We start from the raw sequence: 27,491 nt of genomic DNA on the forward strand, positions 1-27,491 counted from the left end.
TTTTTGGCCATCAAGTATTTTCTTGGTGTTTGGAGTGTACGTTGTAGCCGCCATTCCGATGCAGTTGTCCAAAAAATGTTCATATTCGAACTCAACGACATTCTTTTCCCACATTTCAAGCTTCTTGGAAAACGATTTTACAGTTCAAATCATTCCACCGATGTCCTTATCTTTCCCTTGAAGCTGCAAATTTAAATCATTCAACTTCTCAGTTATATCTGTGTGAAATGCAAAATTTTGTAGCCATGTTTCTCAATGCATGGTTGACAACCCAAGCATTTCTGTGAGCTACCAAAAACTACTCCACGAGCTACCGATAGCTCGCGATCGACTGTTTGGCGACTACTGGTATAGATAATTTCATATATCGAGATTTCTTGAATCACAGCAGACTTCTATAGAGGCAGTGAGAGAATGATGTCCTATCATCTCTACTGACTTATAAAGTGGATCTCAGCTTGTGAGAAAAACGATTTTTTTCTTAATTTACACTATGAACAGAGATATTGTGGAATTTCTCAATATTGAAGTGAAATGAAAACAATATTGTCAGTTCCACATAATTCATTTGAGCCAAGTTTCAATGCGCTAAGGCATCAACTCCAGTCGTCTTTTTTGGTCAGTCTAACCAAAAAGAACACTGAAGATGAAACCTTAGTGCATTGCAGATAAAGTTTGGCTCAAAAATTATGTGGAACTGACAATATTGTTTCCATTTCACCTTAAAACGTTTTTCAATTATATTCAATCAGGTTTCAATGGAAGAACCCTGGATTTCGAGCTACAAATCAAACCAAATACCTTCTCCTGGTTACCCGACTTTAGAACGAATCCTACCAGAAATTTCCCTCTATTTAAGCACAACAAAGACCCCCTCAAATTGACTACCTGACCACTAATCATCAATCTACAGCATTGTTCAAATGAGAAGCACTACTCCAATTCACACAAAATCCTGACAGTTTGAAGTGAACCACACTTTATACGATGGTCAGCTGACCTTTAAACTTTCAGCACAGGTTGAATGGTGAACAATGATGCCATCTATTAGGGAAACTGACAATTTTAAGTGAACCAAACTGTACACGATTTGAACCCTGGACTTGTTAACAAGAGAGCCAGATTCGTCTATTTACACAACAGAAGATGCAGCGAGCGGAGCGGACCTGACTAAACAAACCCTGTTTCTAATTTCGGACAAGATCGATCATGATGTACTGTATATACAAGCATATTATATACTGTGTTATATGGACTGTATTATTGTGTATATAGTAATAGAGCGTGAAGTGAGGTTCACGTTATAATGGCAGTGTTTGATCAGTAATGGTATTGCTATCCTTGTCTATCAATCAACAAAGCGGAGAGCGCTATCTCTTTCTTGATTTGCTCTGTTGCCAAATCGTATTTTAACAATGTAGATTTAATAATATTGATCAACAAAAGATTCCATCTTGATTATGAGAATTCATTACAAAATTATGAAAAATATAATTGATGATTTTGAACGAGAATGAACAGTTAATATATTACATCATTAAACCTGTATCAGCTACCTTCTATAGAAGGCATTGACAAGACAGAGGATCGGCAACATTTTTCTCCTATCTTCCTCCACTGCCATTATAACGTGTAACTCAGTGTAGGGTGGTGAATAGGACCCCATCTCCACATCATAGTGGTGTATATAAAATATATGCATGTATAGAAGAGCATAATTATATGAACGGCACAATATGAGAGACAACCTACGGATATATAAGAACTACGTGGACTATCGGCTTGAGATAACAGTAAAAGTTACGACATATACTCCCTATACCATGGGATATCTACTTACGCTATTGTATCTCTATGGCAATACTTTCCATAAAAAATAAAGGTACCCTAATTTCAAGTTTTCTATACGTTTCAATGTCCCCTGAGTCCAAAAACATGATTTTCTCCTATTGATGGCAGTTAGCAAGCGCTACGATTGATAGATGAATGACCGAGCAAGGTTGAGGTCTGTCATTGGCCGAGACATCAGACTAGCCACTCCCACAAGTTACGGCTCTTTCGAACCGCTTTTACAGTGACCTCTGAATCCGTGACCTTCGAGTTCTACAGTGGATGAACTAAAGAATCTCCAAATGGTGGAGTAATGATGGAAAGTTTTATTCTTCATAACCTTAATACTAGAAAATATCAAAAAATACATGCATATCAAAGACAAATGAACAAGTTCATAATATACAGATCTTCATTGTAACGAATCACAAACCAAGTTCTATGATTGTTTCATGATCAGTTTTTATGATTACAATTCGATTTCGAAAGCTACTTTATGTTCTGTGTCGTGTGTTGATGGGAAGGATATTTTTCTATATTTCCTTCCAGCGCTCGGTTGCATCTAAAGGTGCGAACAGATTTACGCGCCACGAACATAAACAATTCACTTTTAATCAGCTGATGCCAAGCTTTTTATATCTGTATCTTACCGTTTCTGTAAAAATACAGATATAATCAGCTGATTAAAAGTAAATTGCTCATGTTCACGGCGCGTATATCTGTACGCACCTTTACGTGCTGGATTGTATTTCTCTGAATAAGTAATATTAAATTTGGATTATGATTCGTTACTATGCAGTTCTGAATCTTATGAACTTGTTTATTTGTTTTTGATATGCATGTGTTCTTTGATATTTTCTTGTATTAAACTTATCGAGAATAAAACTTCATTCATTCATTCATATCCTTTTTAGAAAGTCAACAATTATGTGTTAAGAAACCGCTAGCTTATGTAGTTCCATAACATTATTATTTATTTTTTCAATGTTCAAGTAATAAATTCTCATTATCGGGATCGATTATTCTGCTCAACATTCATATTTCTTCATTGATAGATACCGATCTTACAACCTTGCCATGCTAGAAGAGGATAGCGCTATCTGATTTGTCGAATCATAGACAAGGATAGCAACATCAATGTTGATCAAATACTGACATTATAATGTGGACCTCACTATAGCTTCTGTTTCTGTTTTGTAACTGTTCATCCTTGTTTAAAATAGCCAATATTACTGTATTCGTCAAGGAAATTCATTCTACAATGATTGGATAATAAATGTGCATGATTCAGATCAAATATTTTTTTGATCAATTTTATCACTACATCGTCAACCATCCCACCCCACACAGGCTAGGCCTCGGGACGTTTTTTGTTTTATTTATTCTCATAAAAGAATCATTATTAAATCATTATTACTGTACATCTGTATGTTTAGATGATAAGAGACAGATTTTCCTGTTATTGTAATAGTTTTTGGATGAATAAAATCTTTTTCATTTCGTTTCATTTCGAAGGATGTGGCAATGTTGCTGAGCTAGAAAAGAATAGCGCTATCTGCTTTGTCGAATAATAGACAAGGATAGCGAGAACAATGTTAACCAAAAACTGTCATTATAACGTGGACCTCATTGTACAGTCCAGCTCAAAATATAATCTAGCAAAACCAACGCAAATCAAATACTTCCATTATATCGTGAACCTCACTACAGGGACATTGTATACTGCAATGACCAAATGTTGTCAATCGGAGACAACTGTTTTTGTCTACTGAACTGTTGTCAAACATCAAACAACTGTTGTCTACACAATTATTGTTGCCAATTGGAGTACAACACAATATTGTTCACTGTGTTGTCAATTGTTGCCTGTAATGAGAAGGCAGTCTGTTATAATTCATAATATTATCTATGACCAAAACAGAGGGCAGAATTATGAATAATTTAAGAGAGAGAGAGAGTGAGTGGGAGAGTGATGGATAAAGGGAGTATAATTTAAAAGAGAGTGGGTAGAATTTGAGTGAGAGAGTGAGTGATAGAGTCAGTATATTTTGAAAGAGTGAGAGAGAGTGATAGAAAGAGTATGATTTGATGAGTGAGAGTGAGTAGAATTTGAGAGATAGAGAGTGAGTTTAATTTGAGAGAGAGAGAAGGTAGGTGACAGTGATAGAGTGAGTGGGAGAGTTAAAATTCATAATATTATCAATGGGCCATACAGAGGTCACAATGATGAATAATTTAAAAGAGTGAGAGAGAGAGGGATTGATTGATTGATTGAGTACTTATGTAGATTACATTGATTTATACATTTATACATAATACATTTATGTAGATTACAATATATACTGGCTTATACACCTATATACAGAGAGAGAGAGAGAGAGAGAGAGAGAAAGAGATAGAGTGAGTGTGAGAGAGTAAGCTATAATCCATAATAATAATATAATCAATGAAACGTAAATTCGTATGGCTTTTGTTGGTGGGGAGTCCCTTGCGGGAAGGTCCCACCGCCTGAATATATCATTTAAGCTGTCAATGGGCCTTACGACTGTCATACTTCAGCCGGGACTGACAGTTTAATGTGCCCATCCGATAACCATCTGGTTAAAAAATGTTTGGTAATGAGAGGGTTTGAACACAGGTTGCTACGCAAGCACTCTATCCGCTAGACCACAGATCACTCCAATATTATCAATGGCAAAAACAGATTCAGCGTAATGCTGAATAATCAATTTGAAAAAGTAAGAGAGAGTTAGAAAGAGAGAGAGAGAGGAAGACAGTGTGTGAGAGTGTTGGATAGAGAGAGTGAGACAGTGTGTGAGAGTGTTGGATTGATTGATTGATTGTGTACTTTATTTATGTAGATTACATTAAATACTGGCTTATACACTTTGTAACATATTTAAATCTGGGTAGATGAAAAGCCCTAACAGAAATAGTAATAGGTCTAAAAATAAAGTAATTGGCTAATATCGCCAAGCAGATAATAAACAAGATTAGATAGCATCAGCTTGTTCTGGCTAAATGGTACAAGAACCTAAAAGAGATTTGAAGGAAGTTTACTACTCATAAATAGATTATTTATAAAATATTTGAAGATTGAGGTTATGTAGAAGTATTCACAGATCGGTGACCTAGAGATCGATCAAACCGAAGAACGTAGAATCTGACCAAAACCCTTGGCAGAGCTTTATTGCATTCGGATGGTGTGCAATGTGAAAAAACACCCGTCCACGTGGCTAATTATTAGTTAGCATGGAATTAATATTAATACATAGAATATTAACTAGCATGCAAAGGGCATAAATAAAAAACCAAATAAAAATAATTTAATGTATTCAGGAAATAAGAGTTACCAGGCGCATGAATACCTAATAAAATTTGCATGCACCAATAGTAAAACGGCAGTTAATAGGCGGCAACTGTAGGCCAATTCAAAAATATTTATATATATTTATATAAGTGTAGTAGATTTTGTGTAAAAATTAGTGTAATCTATGTTATCAATATGGCTCGAAAGCAAAGAAATTATTAATCATATAATCTAAGCAATATTTTGGCATTTTTTGTAAGATCTATTTGAATTTAATGGCGGAGGATTGAGATATTTAAATTTTATGCTAATTTGAAAGTCGGAAAGAGGATCTGTAAAACTTGAGAAGGAAGAACCAGCACTCGCCAGCCAGATGCCACCATAAGAGGACCCCAAATATTTTAGAGCGAAGTACCTTATTAATAATTTTGTAAAAATTAAAGTTAAAGTAAATTATTAAATTTCTAAAAAGACTTCGTGATGCTATTGTGAAGCAGAAGTCATTTTTCATTTTAATTAAATTTATAACCCCCTGGAGGAGACGATTCCGGCTACCATATTCCCGGACCGCATGGAGTTGGATCGACATCGGCGGCTTACAAGAAGATTTTCGACACGTGAGTGATTAAATTTGAATTTAGTGATGGGCGCCCTAGTGCTTCGAAATAATCTGATGATCAAAGCTAGCTCGCCGAAAGGGTTATTATAAATTAAGAAATTAATAAGAGTAATACTTGCGCAAGTAAAAATTAGTATTAAAGGTATTTAATTGAAAGAAAATATATAGATCAATATTTTAGAAATTTCTATTTAATCAAAGAAGTACGAAATCTAGGCTATCAAACGTATGCATACAATATTTAATTTTTTGCAATACAATTTGCGATAATTTATCATAGTTCTAATTCACTAGATGAATGGCTCTACCTATTCCGTCAGGTGCCGAATCTTGCACCCTGAGATGAAAATATATATTCGATACAAATAAATCTACTAAATACTAGAGATTTTAATATATATATATATTTGGATTATTAGTGGCTAATTTATCAAGCTGATCTTAGAGCACATATTTTTGATTGAATTATCCAAGCCGACAAGTATTAGCAAGTACATGTCACAGCTACATGCCAAAGAATGCATATGATTTCAAGATAAAGGCACATGGTAATGATTCGTGCCACAAATCTAGAATATAAAGTTTAGCCTGTGATATTTTTATTGATTTCAAATATTGTTCTATTTTTTATATTATATTTTTTATCGCTCTATATATATTTTTGCCTCGATTGATCTTTGCATTATTTGTGTAATATATGTGTGAAATTTTCATGGTGTGCAATTTATTTTATATTCCTCATCTCTATAGTATAAGTATCATTTATATATATATTTATTGTTTATTGAATTACAAGAGTTATAGGAGAAGCCCATATCTGAGCCTATCAAGATTTTTTAAGACTGAATACTATTAGAAAACCACGCCCTAATTATATTAAATCTCATGCTTTACCGACTGATGCCAAGCAGGAGGCTAATCGTTATTTTAATATAAAGAATAACGTGACAGAAAGACATGTCGTACCAACGTGGGACTGATGATGAGAGCCAAGCTCATTGAATAATTATTTGAAATTAGGTCAATAACCATATTGAAAATTATAGATAACTTATACGAGTTGTGAGGAAAACTGGCGAAGGAAAATTTGTATTACTTTTTGGGGAAACAAGAGCTTTAAATAAAGAGAAATTATATGTTTAAAGAAAATTTTATATTATTAGTACTGTAAAAAAAAAAAAAAAATACATGTCTATAGAGAGAGATATTATATTTTATGGGCCTAAACTGCTAGTCAGAAATCAATGAATAGTATTATTATATTATAAGAGCTTAAGTAATAAATAGGTTACCTGGCTTGTAATGTCCATAGGCCTATCCTCATTTGTGTCCTTATTAATGCCTTGTTGGCCAAAACTTTCACTTTTTTAACAAACACTTGACACTTAATCCATTTTTAAAATATGAGTCTCTTTTCGTCCACGCAAAGTAAGGTAGCAGACACACTGCAGACGGCGATAGTAGCGGAGATCGACGCTGAGGGGGGCGCGATGGAGTCCAACGCCCAGATCTCTTCAATCACCGCCAAGAATCCTGTGAACAGTAATAAACCGTTAAATGTCTCCCAAGAAGCAATAAGAAGGGTTATAGTAGAGGGGATGATCAAGTCATTTTCTAATAGTTTAGAAAAAACAATGACCATGGCAATGAAGGACTTGAAGGCGGAAATGAAGGAAATGCGGGAATCATTGAAGGATACATCGGTAAGAACGGGTAAGGAAACTGCGGACACAATATCAGCATCTACCGCTGAAAATCAAGAACTAATTACAACCGATTTAACAGCAAAAATAGATACTGTCACTTGTGAGTTAAACGAAAGAATAGATAACCTACCAGCACAAAACACTTCGCAAATTCATGAAATAGCTCACCCAAATTCTGATATAAACCAAAACATAGTACAACTTAATTCATTGGAGACAGCCGTTGTAGAACAGCAATTATTTTCATCTGAATTAAATGCCGAAGTAGTAGATAATGAAACAGAAGCTTCTAGTCATTGGAAACAGGCCAAGAGAAGTTAATACAACTTGAAAATCAAATACATCAATTTCCGCACGAGAATATAGAGCCTACTCCCATAGCAACGTTTGATTCACTACACAGTTTCAATGAATTAGGCCGTTTTGACAATACAGACCGCTATCTCCAACCTAAAGAATTTATAGATCAGATAAAACTAGTTCAATCATTAACACCCACCTCTTGGAATTTTTGGCGTCTTCGATTATCCAGTTTGTTAAGCGGTGAACCTCTGATATTCTTCCAGATCCATAATCACGAATTCAGGACGTTAGACGAGTTCAGTGCAGCTTTCCTGGAACAATATTGGAGTAAAAATAGACAAATGGATGCACTAGCCAATATCATTGCTTGTGAGTTTAATTCTAGGACAGACGACACATCCATCAATTTTGTTAATACCCTTAAACTGAAAAATGCTCAATTAGATGAGCCAATGTGTGATTCAGTTTTAGCAAATATAATCGTAAAAAAGCTACCTTTCCAAGTCAGAACAGCATTGGCTACACAGCCAATAACTAGTTGCAAACAGCTGATAGATTATTTATACAATATACAATCTATGATGGCAATATCAAATCACTGGTCAGATCAAATGTATGCACAGAATCAACCTAATTCAAAAATTAATCAGTACACCAGCCAAGCCTATGAATCAGTACCATATGATCGCTCACGATCTACCCCTCATTTTAAACGCCGCTATAATCATAATCAAAATAACAGCTGGAATAATAGAAGTTTTCAGAATCGTCAAACAAACCATTATCCACAGCAAACCTATGAAAGAAAGTATTATTATGGCCGTGATCGATTAAACTCAAATAATAATCACACTCAGAACAATTACAACAGAAATTATAAACCGCCACCTCAACAAGTAAGCACAAATTATACATTAGCACATGCAATAGGATTGAATCAACAAAAAACCCAGAACCCAGTACCCAACGACCCGCCACCAGATATACAGAAAACTACAGCTAATAAACCAGGACTATATGATACCCCCGATATAACAAGCACAAGCTCAAATGAAACAAACCAAGAAAAGCAGGATATTTCAACGTCATACACCACATTCAGAAGTGATTTACCGAAAACATTATTAGAAGAACCGAAAATATTAGAAAAACAGATGTTAATACAAGATAAATCACCACCAAAAACCGTCGCTCAACATGCAATTAAAACAACCCGAAAACATCAACCCCTCTTGAGCCTTATATTCCCCGCCGACGATCCATCACCGCAGGTAGAGCAGCCCGCCCATCAAGAGACCGCCACCATACTACCCGCTTTGAAAGTCACACTCGCGCATCAAGAGACCGCCACCGCACCCGTGCATCATTCGACCCCACCAAGGCACCCCAAGGAACCCAGGATAGAGGACCAAGAGGATGACACCAGGGAGGACGGACTACAGGACAAGAGGAGCGACCACCGCAAGGCCCGGAGACGAAAGCGCCCGAGGACACCCAGCCGACATCAGGGCGAGGAGGACGGCATTCGGGAGAACATGCATCATAAGGCCCGGAGGCGAAGGAAAAGGAGGAACCGCGCGCGCGCATACCGGCCGCATGCACGCTTCAAGGGGCAAAGGAGGACAACCGACCAATACCAGGATGGAGGACAGGAGCGGACCGACAGCATGCATCCGCGGCACATTCGCTTCAAGAGGGCAAATCAGCGATGTGACCGGCAAAATGGACATAATAAATGGGATAAAAACGGAGCTACTAAAAGGACTACTACGGAATCATGCATGGGCAACAACGAAATGGACTACTTATTGAGACTGATTAAGGATAAACGGTGTTTGAGAAGAATGGAAGCAATAAAAAGTAATATTAATAAAATGGAAGTACCTGGATATATGTTGAAAGATTACAATATTAAAAAGATGATAAATGTTTGGATATGGTGTTTAATATTTGTTATAATGGCTGTGATAATATTGAAAAGTGATGCTATAATTAAGACCATGTTATTGTTGAAAGAATTTATTAGTGTTGATTGGAAGTGTTATATTATTGAATTGTTTATTATGATAATGAAGCCTAATAATGAATTTAAGTGGAAAGTATCGGATGAAGATGATTGGAAGCTTTATATTATAAAGTCGTTTATTGGTGTAACTAGAATGATAAACAATGCCACTAAAGTGAAAATATCGAGACTCCATGGAATAAATAGAAATAATAAGGAAGAAAACAGAACCAGATCAAGGAATTGTTTTAAAAGATACACCAGATACAAGGGCTTTAAATTTATGATGAAAAAATTATCAATTAGGACAGCCTCACCAACGGACAGCAGATAACCTAACGGCCTACAGCAACATCTACAAACAGAATGCAAGAAGATACGGGAAAACCACAACAATTCTACATGAAATATCATCAAATTTGAAATAAATATGATAAGAAGTCAAAGGAAAACAACACTATCAAGCCAATTACTAACCTTCCTTAATAAATTTAATATTGGTATAGGACCTCGTGGCAACAATCCAATGTTTTAATTCCTTCCAGCCGTTAGAAGCCTGCAATAAGGAAAAGAACAATTTTTAAATATGTAATTAAATTATATACATCAGATAAAAAAGGACACAAGCGGGGATAATAAAATTAAAATTTGTTAATTACCTTTTTAAGAGAAAAAATTGAGCAGTTAGGTTAGTTATGAAAGTCGATAGCAATTCTGATGTAACATGTAACACTATGAATTGTAGAACAGCGAACAGCTGACCAAAGCCACCCAAATCAAATGAATGTAATGTCTGTTGAACATATGTTTATAAAAAGAAGTACTGTACCCAAAGAGTTATTTATTATTGTTATTTATTATATTTATTAATGTCGATATATTTATTTATATGTTTTATATTTATTACTTTTAATTATGCCACGTTTGTTACCTGAAAAGACTTAAAGTGAATACCAGTTACCAAAACCAAAGAGCCATTAGCAAAAGAAAGTATTGTACCTGATGTATAGAAAATTATTTATATTAAGACCTAAGAAATACTATAAGATATAAGCCCAGAAGTTTATGAATCGAAATTATTGTCTAAAAGGAATCATTTATGAGAATTATGAAATGTGTGTAGTTAAGTTGGCAGCCCTGCAAGCGGCGAATTCAAAAATTACTGTGTTGTAAATGGTGTCAGGAGGAGTACGTTTAGAAGTTTATATTTATGATATTTTTATGTGTGTTGAGGAGGAGAATTTGTTATTGTTTTTGATAAAGGTATAAAGGAGATGCAGCAAATATGTCTGCGAAATGTGATAGAAGTAGGAGAGTATAATTTATAAATAAAGTATAGTGTATATCAATGTATTGAAGGGTGGGTTTTCATTAAAAACATTGTGATTCTCAAATATTTTGAATTCAAACCAGGGGCGCGTGTAACATATTTAAATCTGGGTAGATGAAAAGCCCTAACAGAAATAGTAATAGGTCTAAAAATAAAGTAATTGGCTAATATCGCCAAGCAGATAATAAACAAGATTAGATAGCATCAGCTTGTTCTGGCTAAATGGTACAAGAACCTAAAAGAGATTTGAAGGAAGTTTACTACTCATAAATAGATTATTTATAAAATATTTGAAGATTGAGGTTATGTAGAAGTATTCACAGATCGGTGACCTAGAGATCGATCAAACCGAAGAACGTAGAATCTGACCAAAACCCCTTGGCAGAGCTTTATTGCATTCGGATGGTGTGCAATGTGAAAAAACACCCGTCCACGTGGCTAATTATTAGTTAGTATGGAATTAATATTAATACATAGAATATTAACTAGCATGCAAAGGGCATAAATAAAAAACCAAATAAAAATAATTTAATGTATTCAGGAAATAAGAGTTACCAGGCGCATGAATACCTAATAAAATTTGCATGCACCAATAGTAAAACGGCAGTTAATAGGCGGCAACTGTAGGCCAATTCAAAAATATTTATATATATTTATATAAGTGTAGTAGATTTTGTGTAAAAATTAGTGTAATCTATGTTATCAATATGGCTCGAATGCAAAGAAATTGTTAATCATATAATCTAAGCAATATTTTGGCATTTTTTGTAAGATCTATTTGAATTTAATGGCGGAGGATTGAGATATTTAAATTTTATGCTAATTTGAAAGTCGGAAAGAGGATCTGTAAAACTTGAGAAGGAAGAACCAGCACTCGCCAGCCAGATGCCACCATAAGAGGACCCCAAATATTTTAGAGCGAAGTACCTTATTAATAATTTTGTAAAAATTAAAGTTAAAGTAAATTATTAAATTTCTAAAAAGACTTCGTGATGCTATTGTGAAGCAGAAGTCATTTTTCATTTTAATTAAATTTATAACCCCCTGGAGGAGACGATTCCGGCTACCATATTCCCGGACCGCATGGAGTTGGATCGACATCGGCGGCTTACAAGAAGATTTTCGACACGTGAGTGATTAAATTTGAATTTAGTGATGGGCGCCCTAGTGCTTCGAAATAATCTGATGATCAAAGCTAGCTCGCCGAAAGGGTTATTATAAATTAAGAAATTAATAAGAGTAATACTTGCGCAAGTAAAAATTAGTATTAAAGGTATTTAATTGAAAGAAAAATATATAGATCAATATTTTAGAAATTTCTATTTAATCAAAGAAGTACGAAATCTAGGCTATCAAACGTATGCATACAATATTTAATTTTTTGCAATACAATTTGCGATAATTTATCATAGTTCTAATTCACTAGATGAATGGCTCTACCTATTCCGTCAGGTGCCGAATCTTGCACCCTGAGATGAAAATATATATTCGATACAAATAAATCTACTAAATACTAGAGATTTTAATATATATATATATTTGGATTATTAGTGGCTAATTTATCAAGCTGATCTTAGAGCACATATTTTTGATTGAATTATCCAAGCCGACAAGTATTAGCAAGTACATGTCACAGCTACATGCCAAAGAATGCATATGATTTCAAGATAAAGGCACATGGTAATGATTCGTGCCACAAATCTAGAATATAAAGTTTAGCCTGTGATATTTTTATTGATTTCAAATATTGTTCTATTTTTTATATTATATTTTTTATCGCTCTATATATTTTTGCCTCGATTGATCTTTGCATTATTTGTGTAATATATGTGTGAAATTTTCATGGTGTGCAATTTATTTTATATTCCTCATCTCTATAGTATAAGTATCATTTATATATATATTTATTGTTTATTGAATTACAAGAGTTATAGGAGAAGCCCATATCTGAGCCTATCAAGATTTTTTAAGACTGAATACTATTAGAAAACCACGCCCTAATTATATTAAATCTCATGCTTTACCGACTGATGCCAAGCAGGAGGCTAATCGTTATTTTAATATAAAGAATAACGTGACAACTTATATACAATAGCTTACAATACAGCAAAAATTATGGATGAATTTACAAAATATAAATTAAGAAAATAATTGGATAATAATTTGGATAGAGAGAGAGAGAGAGCGTGAGATAGAGAGTCATAATTCATAATATTATAAATGACCAAAACAGAGATCGGACTGATGAATAGCTGAAATGAGACAGACAGAGGTAGAGTGAGTGAGTGAGTAAAAGAAACACAGAAAGAGGCAGTGATAGTGAGAGAGTTATAATTCATAATATTATCAATAGGCAAAACAGAGAGCGGGCTACTGAATAATTTAAAAGAGAGAGTGGACGAGAGAGAAAGAGTCAGTGTGAGAGAGAGAGAGAGTTATAACTCAAAATATTATCAATGGGAAAAACAGATAGCAAAATGCTGAATAATTAATTTAAAAAAGTGGGATAGAATGTATTGATTGATTGATTGATTGAGTACTTTATTTATGTAGATTACAATATATACTGGCTTATACACTTATATACAATAGCTTACAATACAGCAAAATTATAGATGAATTTACATAATATAGACTAAGAAAATAATTATTGAAAGTATATGATATGAAAAAGTAATTTGTAATATAATAACTATGGATAATTATATTGTTATGCATCTACATAAATTGGCGGAGCTTTGGAGATATCAATGTCCGTTCTTCGGAAAGAATATTAAAAATATCCTCCCCACTAACTCTCTACCAAAAGTATGAGAGAGTTTGAGAGACAATGAGAGAGAGAGAGAGAGTAAAATTCAAAATATTATCAATGGGCAAAACAGAGAGCGGACTACTGAATAATTTAAAAGAGAGAGTGGACGAGAGAGAGTCAGTGTGAGAGAGAGGGTTATAATTCATAATATTACCATCAATGGATAACACAGAGAGCAGGCTACTGAATAATTTGAGAGAGAGTGATAGAGATAGAGTAGATATTTGTCGCAAAGGCGGTTCAAATAACGGAGCTACAAAAATCGGTGGGGCATCAACAATGAATTAGTTATTGAAGAGAGATCCACTATGGACTGTGAGCATTGGCTGAATGGAAAGCAATGATGCCATCCATAATAAATGCTGAAAGTCTAAAGTGTATATTATGACTGTGGAAAGTTGGTGACCACAGAATTGGTGGCGATATTTTAATATTTCAGCTGATTGTGGTGGCTCCTGACAATGGAATAAATACTGAACGACTTTGATACTTGATTATATCTGGAACGGTATTCCGATTGCAACCTGGGATGAATTTGTTGTGGTTATGGCGAGGTCCACGATATAATGGCAGTGGAGAAAGATAGGAAAACAGCGTTGTGATTCTCTGCCTTGCCACTGCCTTCTATAGAGGATAGCTGATACCGGTATATCTGGTGTGATATCGACTGTTTATTCTTGTTTACTAGAAACAGTTATTATTTTTCTATTTGTCAGAGAAATAGATTTTCAAATGATCATTCTTGTTCGAGATAATCCATTATATTTTGTTTGTCAGGAAAATATTATTCTTCAATGATTGATACAATAAAAATACATCAACAGAATGATAGGGAGAGGAAAATAAGGTAACCTTGTGCTATTCCTCTCCCAAATTTATATAAGGTTACACATAGTACGAAATAGGTTGAATCTTGTACTTGTTCACTTTTCAAAATTTCCAGTCCTTATTATTTTCTCAGAATATGTTTTGAATTTCACATATGGCGGAAGCTGAAGATCATGTCTAGATTATCATATCAATATATTCAGTTTATCTATTATCCATTTCAATTATTGTAGTCAATCACCAGAGAGAGATTTAATTCAAATTAATTGTGTTTGCGATAAAGCTTCATTCATAGCTTCAAGCCTATTGGTTCCAGACTACAGACTCAAGCAGTTTCATACAAATGGTAGCCTAATACCCAATTACACAAGAGTTTCTGTTGAATTTTAAGTGGTATTAAGTTCTAATTAAAAGCCTTTCACACTCCTCTGATTAGTTCTTGAGGTGTTTGACCTGCATTTGATCTCTGTTGAAATTTCAAATACATTTGTGCAACTGAGCCTATGTCATTCTATAGAATAGTTGATCCGTGTTAGCTAAAGACAAAAATATCTACAGAGAGATCAGAGAGAAGATCGTTTTCATTTGCTAATGACTATAAAAGTAGGTTTGAGATTTTGTGAAAATATCCGTGTTGTCAAATTGTGCGAAATTTCAATTACCAGTCCATATGACAGGTTGTATACAATTCGACAACACAGTCGATACAGAACATATCTTTTAATATAGGCTTGCATGAGAATATTGGAATTCTCCACAGTTCCGCAACACGGCAATTTTCTCAAAGCCTTAACTTCTTTCATACAAAAAACATAGTTCCGCCAAAAATGATCTAGAATGATGAAGAGGAAGTATGATGATTCAAGAAGTTTGATCAAGTATGAATAATATAAAAACTCAACCTACTGATAAAATTAGTAGAATTGATGGTGATGTTGTGAAATCTCTCCATAATAAGAAAACAAAGATATTGTCAAATTTCACTAAAAATTTATTAAAAACTTTAAAACAGAACCATGGTTTCACGTAGTTAACCAACGCATCATCAGCTGTACTGAGGAATGAGGATACAGAAACATTCTTAACCTAATCTTAGTAGTCTAGGAGCTATTTATTTAGGAGCTCTAGACTACTAAGATTAGGTTAAGAATGTTTCTGTATCCTCATTCCTCACTACAGCTGATGATGCGTTGGTTAACTACGTCAAACCATGGTTCTGTTTTCAAGTTTTTAATAAATTTCTAGTGAAATTTGACAATATCTTTGTTTTCTTCTTATCAACCTACTGAAATCTCCATGAATATAGAATAGGCCTATATCAACCATCCTCGGTTAATTAAGAATCTATATGCAAAAAATTCAAGTTAATCAGTTGAGTAGTTGAGACGTGATGATGCGTCATTCGTGAATTTCCTATCCCGTACGAGTATAAGCCAATTATTCTTCTCTTTATTATATTATAGATAGATGAATATCCATTTTTCTGCATTATCAAGGTCATTCTACACTAGCCTATATTATATACTACACCAAGGCTCTAATATACAGGCTATAATATATACAGGTAGAGATGTACCTCAGTGAGGGACTATTACTCCCTTAAGACCATCCATTTAAATTCATCTGTGTGGTGCAATTCACCTTATTTTGTCAGCGCTTACCTTATGAGTAACATTGATACTTGCCATTCCACCAATACTGCCCGTATCTCCCTGTAGTTGCCCTATAAATGGCTGCAGCTATAACTTGGGCTGACTTTAAAAGTGTTCCGAGATAAGAGAGGTGCAGTTAGAGAGAGAGAGTGAGTGACTAGTAATTGGGAGAGAAGAAGTATGAGGAAGATAATACAGAGAGAAAGAAACAGAGACAGTTAGAGGGAGTTAGAGAGAGAGTGAAAAATAGAGAGAGAGAGAGAGACTGGAAATTAGGAGAGAAGAAATTAATATGAGGAAGATAATACAGAGAGTGAGTGACTAGAAATTGGGAGAGAAGAAGTATGAGGAAGATAATACGGAGAGAAAGAAACAGAGAATGTTAGAGAGAGTAAGAGAGAGTGAAAAATAGAGAAGAGACTGGAAATTAGGAGAGAAGAAATATGAGGAAGATAATACAGAGAGAGAGAGAAACAGTGACAGTTAGAGGGAGTTAGAGAGAGTGAAAAATAGAGAGAAAAAGAGAGAGAGGCTGAACATTAGAAGATAGAGAGTATGAGGAAGAAAGAGAGAGAGAGTGAGAGACTGGAAATTAGGAGAAAAGAAGTATTCGGAAGATAATACAGAGGGAAAGGAACAGAAAATGTTAGAGAGAGTTGGAGTGAGTGAGAAATAAACAGAGAGAGAGAGTGATAGGCTGAACATCAGAAGATAGAGAGTATGAGAAAGAAAGAGAGAGAGAGTGAGAGTGAGTGAGTAAGGAGGGGAAGAGGGAGAGAGAGACACGAAATTAGGAGAAATGAAGTATTAGGAAGATAATACAGAGAGAAAGAAACAGAGAATGTTAGAGAGAGTGAGAGTTGAAGGCTGGACATTGGAAGATAGAGAGTATGAGGAAGAAAGAGAGAGTGAGAGTGAGAGTAAGGAGAGGGAAGAGAGAGGGTGAGACACGAAATTAGGAGAAAAGAAGTATGAGGAAGGTGATACAGAGAGAGAGAGAAACAGTCACTGTTAGAGAGAGTATGAGTGTGGGGAGTATGAGGAGGAAAAGAGAGAGGGTGGGGAGGGATAAGAGAAGGAGAGAGACACCAAATTAGGAGAAAAGAAGTATGAGGAAGATAATACAGAGATAAGAAACAGAGAATTTCAGAGAGAGTGAAGAATAAAGAGAGAGGGAGTATGAGGAAGAAAGAGAGAGTGAGTGAGTGCGAGGTGAGATAAGACGGAGAGAGACACACGGAATTGGGAGAAAAGAAGTATGAGGAAGATAATACAGAGAGAAAGAAACAGAGAATGTTAGAGAGAGTGAGATAGAGTGGAAAATAGAGTGAGAGATGGTGGCTAAACATTGGAAGATAGGGATGATGAGGAAGAAAAAAGAGAGAGAGTGAGTGAGTGACTGGATATTACAAGAGAAGAAGTATGAGGAAGGAAAGAGAAAGAGTGTGAGAAAGTAAGATTGTATGAGAGAAGAGAGGATATTTAAATTAGAATAGTTCTTCATCCATGTATCTTACAATAAAGTATTGTATTGTATTGCATCTAAATTTAAAAATCTATTTTGTGAAATTAATTAAGAACTGAAAATTTTGTAAAGTGAACAACTACAAGACCTAGGTAACCTTACCTAAATTTGGGAGAGGAATATCACAATGTTACCTTATTCTTTCTCTCCCTATCATTTCGATGAAGTACTTGTTTGTATGAATCAAAAGACAATCAATCAATCAATTGTAATGAATAATACAATATACGATTAAATCTTTCGAATAATATCAAATCGAATCTAATTGACATTGCTAAATTGAACACTGATATTAGAGTTTCGGAATTAATTATTCCACGATTTGTAATCTCTTCACGTATAGGCTCTTATGAATCAACTACGTTCATCTCTAATCCAGGTTTACATGAAGATATGCGGTGCTAGAAGAGGATAGCACTATCTGTCGAATGATAGACAAGGATAGCAACACCAATGTTGATCAAATACAGCGATTATAACGGGGACCTCACTATACTGAGAAGGAGTATCGTCTTCACAGTGAATCTCAAATATCGATGAATCCTCAAGAGGTTATCTCTAACTCTCTATCTCTATCTCCACCTCCACCTATACCTCTTTCACTACCTCTTAATTTACCTCCTCCTCTATCTCTTCATCTACCTCTTCCTCTACCTCTTCCTTTTCCTCTATCGCTCCATTTACTTCTTTCTCTACGTCTTCCTCTTCCTCTATATCTTCATCTACCTCTTCCTCCACCTCTTCCTTTTCCTCTATCGCTCCATTTACCTCTTTCCCTACGTCTTCCTCTTCCTCTATCTCTTCATCTACCTCTTCCTCTACCTCTTCCTTTTCCTTTATCACTCCATTTACCTCTTCCTCTACCTCTTCCTCGTCCTCTATCTCTTTATCTACCTCTTCAACTAACTCTTCCTCTTCCTCTATCTCTCCGAGATATAGAATATCTCTCCGAATATTCTTTCCGAAGAATGTACATTGATATGTCCAAAGCTCCGCCAATTTATGTAGATGCATAACAATATAATTATCTATAGTTATTATATTAAAATTACTTTTTCATATCATATTATACAGTTCAATAACTATTTTCTTAGTCTATATTATGTAAATTCATCTATAATTTTGCTGTATTGTAAGCTATTGTATATAAGTGTATAAGCCAGTATATATTGTTATCTACATAAATAAAGTACTCAATCAATCAATCAATCAATCAATCTCCATCTACCTCTTCCTCTACCTCTTTCTCTTCCACAATCTCTTCATCTACCTCTTCCTCTACCTCATCCTCTTTCACTACCTCTCAATTTACCTCTTCTTCTACCTCTTCCTCAACCTCTACCTCTATCTCTTTCTCTACCTCTTCCTCTATCCCGACCTCTTCCTCTTCTCTCACCTATTTCCTTTGTAAATGCCAGCTTTACTTCATCCTTGAGGAGGACCCTCAAGGAGCGCTTTTCTTGATCACCAGTTTCCTGATCTTAGGAAAACAATACGCTTCGTCAGGAACTGGACACCGGGAAATTCAACCTTCTTTCATCCTTAAGGAGACCAGAGAATGCATCCTTAGTCCGGCCTGATAGGATTGATTCTCTGCTGTAAACTGATCTATTATCTTTTACTCTCTTAGTGCCGGTTGCACAAAAGCCGGTTGAATTTTAATCGTGATTAATCGTGAGAAAACTAATCAAAGAAGTTGTCTTATCAAAGAGGCCTTCTCTGATCGGTTCTCGTAGAATTAATCACGGTTAAAATTTAACCGGCTTTTGAGCAACCGAGTCTTACTCTTTATCTCTCTACTCCTTCTCTATACTCTCTTTCTCTCTAAGATTTCATTTCATATTCTACTAGCTTACTCATACTCTTAATTTCTTCTTTCTTGATAATATAATATTCTCATAATATTATCGTTCAGTAGTGAGTTTCCTTATATATCTTATTTTTTCGGACATTTTATCATTTATAGAAATTTGGGAACAGAATAGTTTTGGGCTATGCCTGTTGTTCTATCCCAATCATATTTATATGATTTGTAATTATATCAACGAATAAATAAATAATAAGTGTAATTCTCATTCTGCATGTAACAATCTGTAAAATGAATTGATCTGATTAAATTCGATTTTGATTTGATTGTAACAAGAACACTATATAATCCTCTACTGGCATTTGCAACCTGGAAGCTTCAGCCAATGAGAGGTTGTTGTGGGCGTGGCCTTGTACTGAGCAGGCGATGATGAGAAGTGTGCTCGCTCCTGATTGGTCAATGTTCAAATATGCCTTCACTAGTAGAATTTGTGAGAAAGGGGCTTCTCGAACAGGCTGCTTGCTTTTTATCATGTTATCTTGAGTTATTAGTGATCACATAAAGTTTCATGTTGATGATAAGGTATTGGTCGAACAGGGAATTTGAATTAGAATATTGAATCACAATATTTGAAATGGGTATGATAACATAATCTATACAAACGATTTGGAAACTGTTTCCAAACTGTTTCTTGTAGAATTATCACTGTTAAAATTTAACCGGCTTTTGAGCAACCGGGTCTTACTCTTTATCTCTCTACTCCTTCAAGAGTGTTACAGTGTGCGACTTGAAAAGGACAGAGCTATCTTCTTTTTCGAGTGACAGACAAGGATAGCAACACCAATGTTAATCGGGTGCTGACTTTATAGCGTGAAGTTCGCTATAGACTCAACAAATACCAACGGAATCATTCCAAATAGTCCCAGTCACAGTTCATCAGTTCACAGACAAATTTAAGACAGAAAAAGAAACTTTACGGACTGAGACAGAACGACAACAGATGGAGAACAAAAAACGAAAACTGAAGAAAAAGAAGAAGAAGTGGGAAAAGATACGCAAGGAATGTTGCCCCAACTAAACTTTTCTTTGAATAAACGAATGAACGTGGGTTGAGAAGGGGGAAGAAGAAGAAGTGAGGAAGAAGAGGAAACAAGGGAGAAGAACAAGAAGAAAAACAAGAACAACAAGTAAAAGATCAAGAAGAAGATCAAGAAGAAGGAGGAGGAGGAGAAGTAGGAGAAGAATTTGAGAAAGAATGAGAAGAAGAAGACGGAGAAGAAGACGAAGAAGAAGGAGGAGGAGAAGTGAGAGAAGAAGGTGAGGAAGAAGAAGGAGTTAATGAAGAAGAAGAAGAAGAAGAAGAAGAAGAAGAAGAAGAAGAAGAAGAAGAAGAAGAAGAAGAAGAAGAAGAAGAAGAAGAAGAAGAAGTAGAAGAAGAAGAAGAAGAAGAAGAAGAAGAAGAAGAGAAGAAGAAGAAGAAGAAGAAGAAGAAGAAGAAGAAGAAGAAGAGAAGAAGAAGAAGAAGAAGAAGAAGAAGAAGAAGAAGAGAAGAAGAAGAAGAAGAAGAAGAAGAGGAAGGAGATGACGAGGAAGGAAATAGTGTTGCTCTGCGATCACACAATTAAGTTGTTTTCTTGGGCAGCAGCCTTTTTCAGCTTTTCATTATCGATTTCCCGGAAAACTATATATAATCGTTTTTCCTCTTGCTTTTCTGCCTCCTCTGTTTTTCCGGATGAGGAGGCGGAAGTGTTGATTGGTGAGGAGAAGGAGGAAGAGGAGGAGGAGGTGGAGAAAGAAACAGTTTGGGCCCACAACAAACACAGGTAAGTGATTAATCGTCTGTTTTATCAAGGCTGACTCGTTGTGTTGGCAATACTTGTTTGGATCGCTAATGTGACAATTTCAATTACGTGACGTCATCCAACGTTGGGATGGAATCCAAAATATAGCTGGGTTTTGAAAATAGTTCGTAGTTTACTTAATTATTCATAGATAATACCGCAGAATTGATTCATTGATTGAGTACTTTATTTATGTAGATTACAATATATACTGGCTTATACACTTATATACAATAGCTTACAATACAGCAAAATTATAGATGAATTTACATAATATAGACTAAGAAAATAATTATTGAACTGTATATGATATGAAAAAGCAATTTGTAATATAATAACTATAGATAATAATCATATTGTTATGCATCTACATAAATTGGCGGAGCTTTGGACATATCAATGTCCATTCTTCGGAAAAAATATTAAAAATATCCTCTCCACTAACTCTCTACCAGAAGGATTGATTGATTGATTGAGTACTTTATTTATGTAGATTACAATATATACTGGCTTATACACTTATATACAATAGCTACAATACAGCAAAATTATAGATGAATTTACATAATATAAACTAAGAAAATAATTATTGAACTGTATATGATATGAAAAAACAATTTGTAATATAGTAACTATAGATAATAATTATATTGTTATGCATCTACATAAATTGGCGGAGCTTTGGACATATCAATGTCCATTCTTCGGAAAGAATATTAAAAATATCCTCCCCACTAACTCTCTACCAGAAGGATAGAGAATAATAGAGAATTGACATAAAATTTGCTATGTTGAAGAACATTTGTGTTGCTCAAAGTTAAGAGAAAGTTGGGTGTCTACTAACGTTGGGTGTTGCTATCCTTGTCTATCAATCAACAAAGCGGATAATGATATCCTTTCTAATCTTGTAAGTAGTTCAAAATCAATTTACAATTATAGTGTTTGAAAACTATATTATTTTTACTGCTCTCATAATCTTAGGACTATTGGGTCATCAATGGATGAACTGAAGTTTCATAGTTTTCCATCATGAACAAGACTGAATTATCATGAGCTATATCGTGACGATGTATGTTCGAAATATGTTTAAAAGTATTTGCTCTGAAGATGAACGAGACATAGCTTTACCATAACGGAAAAATCTGTTGTGGCGCACTCACACAACTTTCCTTGCCGTTATGAAAATTGATCAACTGACGCTAGTGTTCCCGCGCATATCAAATGTTGATATGCTATTCTAAGATCTGAGACAGCTGGTGACAGGACAATAGCGCAGAAGACACACGAAGTCTGCTGTTAGTAGACAGAAGGTTGGTCACTCATCTATAGTATTTTCGTTGAAATGCAATTGGAGTGGGGGAACTGCAGCCGTGACGTAGGCTGTAGTACAGAGTAGGCAGAATATCGCATTCTTGAAAATCATATGGTGTTTTATAGTCAAATTAAATAACACAAACATTTTCTGACATGCAAGCTTTCTGTTTCTGCTTTACAATAATTATTAAAACATTTGAATAATACAAGCATTTTGCCATATAAAAGCAAAAACCCCACCTTCTAACCTTCCCTTTCAAACCCTTAAGGTTTCTTCATCTTCTAGTTCGTGTTTATATTTTGTAGTTTGGCTATACATCAGCTTGTGAATTTCGAAGATAAGATTTTTTGATTCTCGTAGAACATGTGCTCGATACCAGCATGTGTTCAGTGCATTTACAATGAATGAAATTCATCGGATTTATTGGGATCGGTTTATCGGTTTATTGCGATGCATTGGTTTATCAAGATTTTTTAAGGGTTAATCTGAAATTATAATAGTATAACATTGTCTACTAACGCTTTTCCAGCTTATTAACTTTTTCGTGTCACGTTTTTAGATTCATGAAAAACTTTCAACTTCATTTTATTCATAAAAGTTAAATGAACTTGAAATATTTAACAACATCATTAGAATCGGTGATTCATTCGCTATAAGTATGGATAATTTTAAAGTTCTAGGTCAATCTTGAGGAGATTAAACGACGATATATTTGAAGATACAGTGAATAAACTGTATGCTCAATGTGGTTACTCTAGAACATTTTTACTACACGTGACGTCACGCTGGCGTTCCCTCCACCACTTTGAATCATACACCTGTGAGTGATCAACCTTTCGTCTACTAACGTTGTGCTATCTCTTCTAAGTGAATGATTTAATAGAATCAACAGTTGACAACAGTTTGCAATTGAATAATCTTTTTTTCTCGCATTTCGAGCAAATTTCAATTTTAGGTGAAAATGTTACTGAACATAAATTGTAGAGATTTATATGCTGAATCTTTTCCACTTGAATTTATTTGTTTAAATTGTATCTGAAGCCTGATAACTGGGAATCTAAAATCAAACTTTGCATGGAGGAGGCGGTGCTCCTGGAATTTTTACAGATATGGGACTTGTAGCAGTCGATAGAGCTTATTAATGACTTTTCAAGGTATGAATTTGATCAAAATCGTTGGAGCCGTTTTCGAGAAAATCGCAAAAACCCTGTTTTTGGTAACATTTTCTCCATTTTAGCCGCCATCTTAAATTGCATTTGATCGAAATTGTTCGTGTCGGATCCTTACATTGTAAGGACCTTAAGTTCCAAATTTCAAATCATTCCGTTGATTGGGAGATGAGATATCGTGTACACAGACGCACATACACTCATACACTCACACACACATACAGACCAATACCCAAAAACCACTTTTTTGAACTAAGGGGACCTTGAAACGTATAGAAATTTAGAAATTGGGGTACCTTAATTTTTTTCGGAAAGCAATACTTTCCTTACCTATGGTAATAGGGCAAGGAAAGTAAAAATAGCATAACTAGCTTATGCCCGAGATGTATGTATCCTAACAATGTAAGTGTTATTCCTGTATGTCCTAACCTACATTTCGGAATATTTCCTCAACTGAATTTGGGAGAAAGAATCACTCAAGGATTACCTTAGTATTTTATCGCCCAATGTTTTCAGATAAATATTTCAGGTTTAAGAGGATAGCACACATTTTCTTGTGGTAAAAACTTGAGAATATACACTTTTGTAGGAGGTCAGTGGATAGAATTAAATAAAGGGTACTATAATTTTATTTTATAAATACAAGAAATAAAATAAATGAATCACATCATTGACATTCTTGTAACAGATGAATAAATAGAAAAACATGTTTCACAGATATCTCCATTAGAATGGGACAGATAAGATTCTCGTGCTAAACAAAGATGGAGCTAATGAGAGGTATGTAGTGAGAGTAGGGAAAGAGCTTGGAAGAGGTTCTAGGAGGCACAAATTGGGGGGAAATGGGGCAGAAAGGGGGTCAAATTGTGGGAAAGTGGGGTAAGTTGGTGGCGCTGAGTACCTTTGTGAAACAACCACTATACACTTTGACCCCGCGGTTGTAATCGATAAAATGAAAGTACCCTACGATACGCTATTTGCCTCTCTCAAACTCTCTCTCTCTCTCTCGTCTTTCTCTCGATCTCTACCCATCTCAAACTCAGTCACTCTCTCTCTCACTCCAAATTTGAATCTAAGTCTCTAGATCTCTTCCTCTCTATCTATCTCACTTTTCCCTCTTGATCTGTCTTTCTCTCACTCACCCTTTCCCTCAATTAGGATTCAAATCTCTGCATCTCTCTATCTATATCTCAATCACTATCTCTCTTTCTGTTTCTGTGTCGCTTTTCCTCTATTTTAATAATTTTCTCTCACTCTCTCTCTCTAAATTCAAATTGAAATACAAATACTTGAATCTCTGTCTCTCACCTTCCTCACTAAGTCTCTCACTTCAACTTTCTTTCTTCCACTTTCTTTCTCTCTCTCTCTTTCTCTGAGCTTTACATGGTTGCACCATTATTGCATGAGAACTGATAGTGCATTGTATGCACGTGCCTCTAATAATTGCATAAATGAGTTCAAGAGTTCAGAGAATAACCATTCTGTCTATCTCTCTTACTCTCTATCTCCATATTCTATATCACTGCATCTCTTTTTCTATCTTTCTCTTGCTTTTTCCCACTTCTACATGCTTTGATGCATAATTTTGTCTCTCTCACTCCTACTTTCTCTCTTCCACTCATTCTTTCCTTGTTTTTCTATCCCTCTTCCTACTTATCTTCATATTAATGTCTTCCTCTCTTGCAAACTATCTTCATATAAATATCTCTTTGTATCTCACAGCACCTATCTTCCTCTTGTTTTCTATTTCTTGTACATCCTTTTGTGTAACCATTGAGAGTGAGATACTGTGTCACAAAATTGATGTGTTACAAAAAAAAAATGCACAAATTATTTCAAGAATACAGAAAATGGTATGATTGTATTGACACCTATTGATATATTATTGAATGTGTTATATGATATTCTAAAGTCAATATTATCTTGAATAATGAGTGCTTATTTTTCAATATTATTTATACACAGATTATACAGGATATTGATCAATGGTCGTCTACTCACGAATAGATAATTGCTGATATGTACAATCATTCTCTGCTTACCTGGAATAAAAAGAATAAGAAAGTTAAAGAAAGTTCAGTACAACATTGATATCGCAAGGTGATCGTAATACTATCATTCATCAACTAGCGTGATATATTTATACTGTAATGATACATGATCAGAAGCAAGCAGTCTGTTTCAGAAACCCCTTCCACCAATTCTATTAGTGGAAGCCTATTTGAACGTCGACCAATCAGGTGCGAGTACACTTCCCACATCACCTGCTCAGTAGAAGGCCCCGCCCACAACAAGCTCTCATTGGCTGAAGGTTCCACGTTATAGTGAGGTCCACGTTATAATGGCAGTGGATAAAGATAGAAGAATAGTGATGCCGATTCTCTGCTCTAATTAATTATATTTCTACACTGTCAAAAACATAATTGACATCGTTGTGGACCTAGAAAAGGATAGTACAACCGGCTTTGTTAAATGATAGACAAGGATAGCAAAACCAAAGTTGATCAAATACTGTCATTATAACGTGGACCTCACTATAGCTGTATTGACATAACATCGGTTACGGTATACATCGCCTATCGGATTCTCTGCCTTGCCACTGCCTCCTATAGAGGATAACAGATATCGGTATAAATGGGATGTAATATTAATTGTTCATTTTTTGTGTAGTTGAGAAGTTGATATTGTGGTAATTATTCATATTGAATGAAAAAGACTAAGAAATTGTCAAAAAACCACTGATTTATTGATAATTAGAAAGACCGGTTTCGGTTATTACACCATTGTCAATCTCTGATAAACTAAAACGTTATAATGACAGTTTTAGTTTATCAGAGATTGACAATGGTGTAATAACCGAAACCGGTCTTTCTAATTATCAATAAATCAGTGGTTTTTTTTGACAATTTCTTAGTCTTTTTAATTGTTCATTTTTGTTTGAAATAATCAATAATATTCATTCTTCGAGAATATCTTTCAATGATAAAATAAAACATTTCCATAAGGAAATAAGTTGTTTGATGATTGAATAATACATTCCTATGATTGAGATTAGATATTCTGCCAATTAAAAATACTTCTAAATCGTTGAAAAACTATCTGACAACGCTGCAGAGCTAGAGGAGAATAGCGCTATCTGTTTTGTCGAATGATGAACAAGGATAGCAACACCAATGTTGGTCAAATACTGCCATTATAACGTGGACTTCACTAAAGTGTACATCGATCGAGAAATAATATGAATAATTTATGATGCGAAATTGGAGAAATGCGTAGAAATTCATGTCTATGATTGTATAGAACCACGTGCAGCATGCACTTGGCATTCGCAATGTCAGACAAAATGAAGTAATTGTTGTGCATATTATTATTAAACAAAAATCTTAATTAAATGCTGAAATTCACCCCGAAGACTTCTGCTACTGCAAATATTGACAAC

At 34.8% G+C, this 27,491-nt stretch overlaps 2 protein-coding genes across 4 annotated transcripts in view; both read right to left on the bottom strand.

The window, feature by feature from the left end:
• The window catches only part of LOC111060337 (acetylcholinesterase), a 517,878-nt gene that overhangs the window by 303,311 nt on the left and 187,076 nt on the right, over positions 1–27,491 (bottom strand). The gene's annotated exons all lie outside the window — the stretch shown is intronic.
• On the bottom strand, positions 18,530–20,260 carry LOC120354094 (uncharacterized protein PF11_0207-like). The gene is made up of 2 exons (XM_039440334.1): positions 20,097–20,260; positions 18,530–18,866 (listed from the first exon to the last, which is right to left on the bottom strand). The coding sequence occupies exons 1-2, from the start codon at positions 20,258–20,260 to the stop codon at positions 18,530–18,532; spliced, it is 501 nt and encodes a 166-aa protein (XP_039296268.1).

This window comes from Nilaparvata lugens, chromosome 13, assembly GCF_014356525.2.
Source record: "Nilaparvata lugens isolate BPH chromosome 13, ASM1435652v1, whole genome shotgun sequence".
Classification (NCBI taxonomy): Eukaryota; Metazoa; Arthropoda; class Insecta; order Hemiptera; family Delphacidae; genus Nilaparvata; species Nilaparvata lugens.